The 7665-nt window shown below is 46.6% G+C and overlaps 2 protein-coding genes across 3 annotated transcripts; one reads left to right on the plus strand and one right to left on the minus strand.

Moving 5' to 3' along the window:
* Positions 1 to 143: 143 nt before the first annotated feature.
* Hypk (huntingtin interacting protein K) lies at positions 144 to 1352 on the minus strand. Of its 2 annotated transcripts, XM_015480726.2 has the most exons (4): positions 1055 to 1352; positions 691 to 746; positions 444 to 495; positions 144 to 297 (listed from the first exon to the last, which is right to left on the minus strand). In XM_015480726.2, exons 1-4 carry the CDS (start codon positions 1214 to 1216, stop codon positions 202 to 204), a joined length of 366 nt encoding a protein of 121 aa, XP_015336212.1. In that variant the 5' UTR covers positions 1217 to 1352; the 3' UTR covers positions 144 to 201. The 2 variants fall into 2 exon arrangements, with proteins under 2 accessions (XP_015336212.1, XP_048649465.1); XM_048793508.1 differs by lacking the exons at positions 144 to 297; positions 691 to 746 and having other exon boundaries at positions 436 to 495; positions 1055 to 1246.
* Positions 1353 to 1595: 243 nt separating this feature from the next.
* Serinc4 (serine incorporator 4) lies at positions 1596 to 7101 on the plus strand. Its single transcript, XM_015480727.2, has 10 exons — positions 1596 to 1917; positions 2569 to 2745; positions 2906 to 3084; positions 3483 to 3562; positions 3681 to 3774; positions 4575 to 4786; positions 5699 to 5771; positions 6181 to 6229; positions 6364 to 6517; positions 6698 to 7101. Exons 1-10 carry the CDS (start codon positions 1825 to 1827, stop codon positions 7015 to 7017), a joined length of 1431 nt encoding a protein of 476 aa, XP_015336213.1. The 5' UTR covers positions 1596 to 1824; the 3' UTR covers positions 7018 to 7101.
* The last annotated feature ends 564 nt before the right edge of the window (positions 7102 to 7665 follow it).

The raw sequence follows: 7665 nt of genomic DNA on the forward strand, positions 1-7665 counted from the left end.
TCCCTGGGTCCAATTCCTACCCAACACTACCAAAAAAAAGTCTTCTGGAAGGAGGGATCGCTTTAATTCCCTATACTCCATCCTAAGTTCCCTACAACAAAAACTATATATAAATACACTTGATCCAAGATGACAAAACTGCAAAAAAAAAGTCTTTATTGCAATAAGTTAACCCTGTAAATATGCCTGAAAAAGTACACATCAGTTGGTCAGAGCAATAAGAGCCTCCACCACGTTTCCCATGTGTTCCCGCAAGCTCCTCTCTGCTGCTGCTCGAGAAATCTCCATCTCTGTCATCTGCAGGAAAAGGATAAATTACGTGTTGACTAGGTCTTCCCAGAGACATCAATGTGCCATTAAACTTGACTCCACGTATTTCAGGAAACAACCCAAATTAAGCAGAACCTCCCCTGCCCATACACTAGTTTGGCATTACTACTCACTATCAACTCCAGATCTTCTTTCTTGATAGTGACCTTTGCCAGTTCTTTCTCCCTGAAAATATTCATGTACATTAGTCCTCATTCTCTACCTCAACCATAAACTCCTAGGAACCCAGGTTGTAAACCCTCGATCTGCAGGAACTGGTGAACAGAGTTGAAAGACGGCACCAAAGGCTTAACTGTGGTTTTATTTTTGTTGGGGGCATAAATAGCAACTGGTAAGAATGGCTTCGCACTTAAGACTTACCGTTCTTGTTTGGCTTTCTGCTCCCGAGACCTTCTATCTCCGATCACGGACATAGCCTATAGGAAAGCATAGAGGATCGGAACCGCTCAGCACAACCGCCACAAGGCTATACATGTTTTTCTTCCACGAAGAAGTGCTGCCAGGTGCTGTTTAATTCAATTCTGTGCACCTGAGGCCCAATTTCTATCAAGTTCTTTTGAGCAAACGGAGGACTTCCTAAGTGAGTTGCCAATTAATCCCAGGTCCCTATGCATGCTAGCAAAGCACTCAATCAACTGAGCTATATTTCCAGCTGGAACGCAGGCTTCTACCTACAGGGGTCCCTCTGCTCAAACCACCCGGACACACTCCCGGTCAACCTTACCGTCTCCAGATTGGAACTCTGGATCTCCTTCTCCTCCGCATAGTCGGTGACCCGCTCCAGGTCCGCCGCACCACTATCATGCTTCCGTGGCTTCTCGGGGGGCCGTTCGGGGCCGCTGGTCTCAGTTTCCAACTCCAGCTCCACGTCCCCCTCGGTCGCCATGTTGATCTCACCGCGCCGCCGCAGAGCCCGGCTTCATGATAACATCCGGTGACCGTAACTTCCGCCCAGTGAAGGGGCGGGGCCTACGCTGGACCACACCCTCTTCATAACCCCAGTTCTAGAAGCTTCAGCGAGGAAAGGAATTCGTCTAACAGACTTCTTTTCGGGTTTGTACAGTATTTCCGGCAAGGCTTTCTTTTAGACCTAATCTGTCACCACTCCAGACCACCCCGGTTGACATCCTTCCCTCTTCATTATCCAGGAATAATCCCCCCACTGCACACCAGGAACTGTGTCCAACCAGGATGGAAGATGTCTAATCCTAACCCTATTAAGGATGCTAATCCCCAGGAAGCTACTCCCTAATCTAGGTAAAACAGTCTGAGTGGCCTTAGGTGTGAGGCCCTGAGAAGAAAGCACCTTCACAAGGGCATTTGTATTTACCACTTTCTGGAGATTTGTGTTCTTTTCCTGATGTCCCCATTGGTCTTTGGACTGGGCGACCAGCCCCAGCAAAGCAACAGTCCAATGGGCTGAAGTCCGAAGAAGCTGCTACTTTCTCATCTACTCTCCATCTGGTGGACCTAGGCCTAATCCCTGGGACAAAGATGGTGGGTGCAAAGTCCACCACAGGTCCCAGCACCTCCGTGGGCCTAGCACAGCAGCACAGTGGAGTCATAGTGAAAACCCCCTTCTGTCAGGTGAGAGGATGAATGGGCACATAGGCTTGATTTTTATTTATTTTCTTTGGTACCAAGGATTGAACTCAGGGGCACTTAACCCAGCCCTTTCTATATTTTTGAGACACAAAGTTGCTCAGGGTCTAAACTGCTGAATCCTTGATCTTGTGATCTCCTGTGATCCTCCTGCTGCAGTCTCTCAGACTGTTGGGATTATAGGAATACACCACCACCACACCCAGTATGGGCACATAGGCTTGAAAACTCCCTTAAGCAAGGACTATCTGAAAAATTGAAAGCATAGGATGGCTGAAGCTGGGTTGGAAAACCTGTAGAAGCCAATAAAGATAGGCATTCTTTTCTTCTCTATAATCTCTATTCTTTGCCTCAGTAATTGGCAAACCTCTTTTCCCATGTTCTCAGCCCCAGTTGTTTTAGGTCTAGGGAAAGGTCAATAGCTTAAGCCTGCACACAAGCTCTGTGATGAAAGCCTTACTGGTGGTCATTGGAAGACAATCCTAAATAGCTCAGAATCAAATTGAGAATTCCTATGCAAAAGGGAAGGGAAGGAAAATTTTTGGATTTCAACCTCATGGGTTAACTCACATACACATTAATGTTTGCCTTTCCTCAGCAAATCACCTTGTTGCCCTGTATCTGGTCTATCCCCAGATGTCCTGCTGTGGCACTATTCCTTGTACCACCGGCTGCCACTCTAGGAGACCCTCTCTCACAGAGTCTACTTGTAGCCGCCTGTTCTACATCCTCCTTCATGTAGGGGCCTCAGCAGTTTGCTGCCTCCTGCTGTCAAGGACAGTGGTGGAAAGGGTCTGGGGTGAGGCACATGGGGTAAGTGGAAGGTGGTAGGTTGCAAGGTGGGAAAATATGAGAAATGCTGAAATAGACAAAATTTGGATTGGGGGCAGGGAGCAAAGCAGTGGAGATACCAGTGAGAACTAGGTACCTAGCTTGAATTGATTTGCCGTGCTATTTCTCACCCTCCCTTCAGATCCAGATGCCCTCGGGGTTGTGTTCCCACCTGTTTGGTCATTCTGCCTGTCCAGTGCTCAGTGGCTCTGGGGCTGTGTATCGAATATGTGCAGGAACCGCCACCTTCCACCTGCTACAGGCTGCGCTACTGGTCCACCTCCACTCCCCTACCAGCCCACGGGCACAGCTGCATAACAGGTTTGTGTGTACTTTTTGGGCAGGGAGGGGACAGAAGAAAGTAGATACAAGGTGGGTAAAGGAAATTCCTGGATGAATAACACTGTAAAAATACAAAAAACAGGTTTAAGTCCCTGCTTCCACTGTTCTTGCTGTGTGACCATAAGCCAGATACTTATCCTCTTTTGAGTCTCTCATGTGGAGATAACAACGAGGGTATTGTATGCAAACCATTTGTAAAGTATAAAACATTGCCTAGATGTTATTAGGTGACTTTGAATTCAAATTTAAAGTGCAGTGGGCCTGTTCCCTCCCTTCCTTTACTTATACTTTCCATATTTTTGCTTTATTTCCCATTAGGCACTATTCACTCTCCTTTATTTTTTCTAAGTCTGGTTTTCTCTCTCCCTCCTAACCAGCTTCTGGTTCCTCAAGGTGCTGTTCCTGTTAGGTCTCTGTGCTGCTGCCTTCTGCATCCCTGATGAGCATCTCCTCCCAGGTATACCATCTCACACCCCAATCAGCAATAGGCTAAAGGCTAACATGAAGAGTGGGTAGGAAGAGAAGCAGTGATATATATGACCAGCTACATTCTCTCCCTGGTGTCCATCTTGCAGCCTGGCATTACATTGGCATCTGTGGAGGCTTCACATTCATCCTACTACAGTTGGTGCTTATTACAGCCTTTGCCCACTCCTGGAACAAGAACTGGTATGAGGGCACATAACCCTAAAGGCTCTTTCTGGAAAGGCTGTCTGGCATTACTGAATTCCAAAAGGCTGAGCAAACTATTAGGGAAGGGCAAGTGGATGGGGGAGAGGCAAAAGAAGACAGCAGAGAGGGGAGACACAAATCAAACCACATGTATGAAAATGTAAAAATGAATCCCGTTAATTTGTACAATTAACATGCATTAATTTTTTTTTTTCTTTTTTGCAGTACTGAGGATCTAGCCCAGGGTTCCTCTACCACTGAGCTACACCCACAACCCTTTCTGATTGTGTCTTGTTAAGACACCCAGGCTAGCCTGGAAGTTACAACCTTCCTGCCTCAGCTTCCCAAGTAGGGGGAGAGGGGTAGTTGGGATTACAGGCATGAACAACTTAAAATACACTAGTCCTAACAATAAAAGGCTGGGTAAAGGACATAACAGATCACTGGGCTTCCCAATAAGCAGTATCAAAAATTCAAGAATGTCCTGGTGCGGTAGTATACACCTGGGCAGACTGAGCAGGAAGATCACAAATTCAAAAGCCAGCCTCAGCAATTTAGCAAGGTACTAAGCAACTCAGTGAGACCCTGTCTCAAAAAATGAAAAGGATTGGGGATGTGGTTCAGTGGTTGAGTGCCCTTGGATTCAATCCCCAGTACAAAAAAAATAAATTTAATTAAAGAGTGTGATGACTCTGGATGGGATGAGTAATCACACCAGTCTTCTGCAAGAAGGGGAAAAGTAATGGGTAAAAACAAGAGTTGGAGCTCTAAACCATTGCCCACCTCCCCTTCCTTAGGCAGACAGGTGCAGCCCAAGACTGCAGCTGGTTCCTAGCTGTGCTGCTGGCTACCCTAGGATTCTACAGCATGGCGGGGTTGGGAGCTATGCTCCTATTCCAACACTACACACACCCAGCTGGTTGCCTTCTTAACAAGATGCTGCTTAGTATGCACCTTTGCTTCTGTGGCCTCCTCTCCTTCCTCTCCATCGCTCCTTGCATCCGCCTCAGTGGGTATATGCCCTACAACATTCCAGATTTGGGGGTAGGGTGGCATGTTCTTCCAGTATTCTACCAAATTCCTTAGCCTTCCTAAAGGATTCCTAAAAGGAATCTCCTTCCCTCCAGTTATGGGAGAAAGAAGTGGATGTGGGGGTAGGAGTTAAGAAAATTACAATCCTGTAGACTAAAGCAATACCTATTCTCCTCAGAGCAACCCCGCTCTGGCCTTCTACAAGCCTCTATCATCAGCTGCTATATCATGTATCTGACCTTCTCTGCACTGTCCAGCCGTCCTCCAGAGAGAGGTAAGGTCCTGTAGACCAGGACAACCAGTGCTTAAAACTTTTTTTGCTCCTGCCAAATACCCAGCTCTTTGTTCTTAACACCTTTCTCTTCTGTTACCCTTCTTCAGTAATCCTTCAAGGACAGAATCTCACCCTGTGCCTGCCTGGCCTGAATAAAATGGAACCCCCAATATCAGATACCTCACTAGCAGTGTTGAGCGCTGGCATTATGTATGCTTGTGTGCTTTTTGCTTGGTACGTAAAGGTGTGAAGGGGAAAAAATGATCAGAGGGAGAATGCCCAGGACAAGGGAAGAGAGGAGAATGTCTAGAACCATGGTTTATTTAAACTTTTTAGCAAGGCTAGAATGAGAAAAGCTCCCCATGAACAGGGACAGTTTCTAAGAATAGCACTGTCAGATGATCTTTATGAGATGAAGGGGGTGGGGTGGGGGGTGACTTGAGAATTTAAAAGTATGTGCAGATTTTAAGGCCCTCACACAGATTCCAAAATTCGTTGAAAAGCAGTTCAGGGACCACAGCACCCTCATGAGGGTTACCAGCAGATTAGTTGGCAATAATGTCCCCAAACAATCCCTTCTATTTGGACCAACTTGAGAACTCTCTTATTTCTCAGCAATGAGGCTTCCTACCTGGCTGAGGTATTTGGGCCCTTGTGGATCATCAAGGTTTACAGCTATGAGTTCCAGGTGAGGCTCAAGAGCTCAGTATCCCCATCATCCCTCCCCCAAAACAGACAGACAGACACACATCCTACCAACCTCTACCCAGAATGCTCAGATTCTAGCTGCTGTTACCTTTTATTGAGTACCCAAAATGTGCTAAGCACTGTGCTAGATACTTTACATACATATCTCATTTAATTTAATCCTCACAACAACCCTGTGAGGTAGGTATTTGCTCCATTTTACAAATGGAGAAACTGAGGCACAAAAGATTAAACATCTTACCAAAGTTTGCATAGCCATTTAATATGCCAGAGCTATAATTTGAACCCAGATATGCCTCCATTTCTTACACTAGACCAATTTTTCAAAGGGAAATTTCCTAGATTAACACCCTCATTCATTCCAAAACATGCTGCCTTTTGTTTTGCAGAAACCCTCACTCTGTTTCTGCTGCCCAGAAACAGTGGAGCCAGGGGATGGTGAGTGTCAAGTGAGGAATCCTAAGAAATGACAGAAATCAAAGAGCCCTCCAGAACCTTCCTTAAGTAGCTGGGGGAGGAGGGAACAGGTATTCCAGCAGCACTGCTTGCCAGCAGCTCTTCCTTCTCTGCAGGGCAAACGGATGGGGCAACCCAGCCAACTGACCAAGAGACCCCTCAAGCATCACCACTGCAAGCCCAGCATCTTTCCTACAGCTATTCTGCCTTCCACTTCGTCTTCTTCCTTGCTTCACTCTACGTCATGGTTACCCTTACCAACTGGTTCAGGTAGGATGGAGATGGGCTGGAGATACTCTCCTGAAAACCTAGCTATTTTAAGGAAAGAACAATTCAAGGCCATTCCAAAGGGTTCTCAGGAGACATACATAGGTCTTCCATGATCTGAGGGGAGGTAGATCTAAAGGCTAGGGCCCTGAATATCTTTAACAACAGTCTTTGGTTCCACAGCTATGAGGGAGCAGAACTGGAAAAGACCTTCACCAAGGGTAGCTGGGCCACATTCTGGGTCAAGGTTGCCTCATGCTGGGCCTGTGTACTACTCTATTTGGGCCTGCTACTGGCACCACTCTGTTGGACCCCCACCCAGGACCCCAAGCCCCGGCTTACCTTCAGGAAACACTACCATATGGCATCAGTATTACCAGATAATAGCCTCCAGTCTAAGTCCTTTTAACAAAAAGGGATTTCCTTCAGATATCTCTAGTCTTGGCTCAGAGGAGCTGACCAGTCCAGCTCAGTACCCTCAGGAACACAAATGGAGTTACTGACCTCTAGGCTTAAGTTAATACTATGTCAGAATTGGAAGAAGTGTTCATACACACCCTAATGCCCTGGGCAGAGTTTCTGACTCGCTAATCCCAGTAGACAGTGCGGCACCAGCCCTTTCCTGGTTCCTGAGCTTGGGGTGGGGGTGGGAGTGGGGGTACAGAGACCAACAAGGACTGAAGACTTGGATCTGCCCTTGGAGATAAAAAGAAAAATAAGCAGTTCAACCCTGGGCACAGGAGTACAAGAAGCCCAGAACATACCAGGGCCAAGAAAGAAAGGAGCACAGAGGCTACCCCAGGTTTTAACCCTGATCGTGAGGTCAAGGGAAGCAGAAAGACAAAAACCACCCTCATTCCACGAGGAATGACAGAACAGAAGAGAATGTGAACACTTGAGAGCAGCTGACTACGGGAAGTCGGTAAGCAGCAGAATTTTTTTGGCCAACTTTCAAGCAGTCGAACAAACTGAGGAAGAATGAGGAAGAGAGGCATAAACTTAGGTCTCGGAATCTTCCCACTTAGGCCCTTAACTCCATCCTTGGGATGGTGTTCAAGGTCTGGGTGGGGAACAAAACAACAAAAAATGTTTTAATTAAAAATCACAGAAAAGAAGTCTCTATACTTTTTAGAGGATTTCTCTACCATATA

The sequence above is a fragment of the Marmota marmota genome, unplaced genomic scaffold (assembly GCF_001458135.2).
Source record: "Marmota marmota marmota unplaced genomic scaffold, marMar, whole genome shotgun sequence".
Lineage (NCBI taxonomy): Eukaryota > Metazoa > Chordata > Mammalia > Rodentia > Sciuridae > Marmota > Marmota marmota.

Excerpts from the sequence above, each read along its gene's own strand:
- Serinc4 (XM_015480727.2), top strand. The coding sequence starts at position 1,825 with ATGGTGGGTGCAAAGTCCACCACAGGTCCCAGCACCTCCGTGGGCCTA. Across the intron at positions 2,746-2,905 it reads TCTGGGGTGAGGCACATGGG|ATCCAGATGCCCTCGGGGTT; the intron begins GTAAGTGGAAGG and ends CCCTCCCTTCAG. Across the intron at positions 5,772-6,180 it reads TTTACAGCTATGAGTTCCAG|AAACCCTCACTCTGTTTCTG; the intron begins GTGAGGCTCAAG and ends TTTGTTTTGCAG.
- Hypk (XM_015480726.2), bottom strand. The coding sequence starts at position 1,216 with ATGGCGACCGAGGGGGACGTGGAGCTGGAGTTGGAAACTGAGACCAGC. Across the intron at positions 747-1,054 it reads AGAGTTCCAATCTGGAGACG|GCTATGTCCGTGATCGGAGA; the intron begins GTAAGGTTGACC and ends GCTTTCCTATAG. Across the intron at positions 496-690 it reads CAGAAAGCCAAACAAGAACG|GGAGAAAGAACTGGCAAAGG; the intron begins GTAAGTCTTAAG and ends GAATATTTTCAG.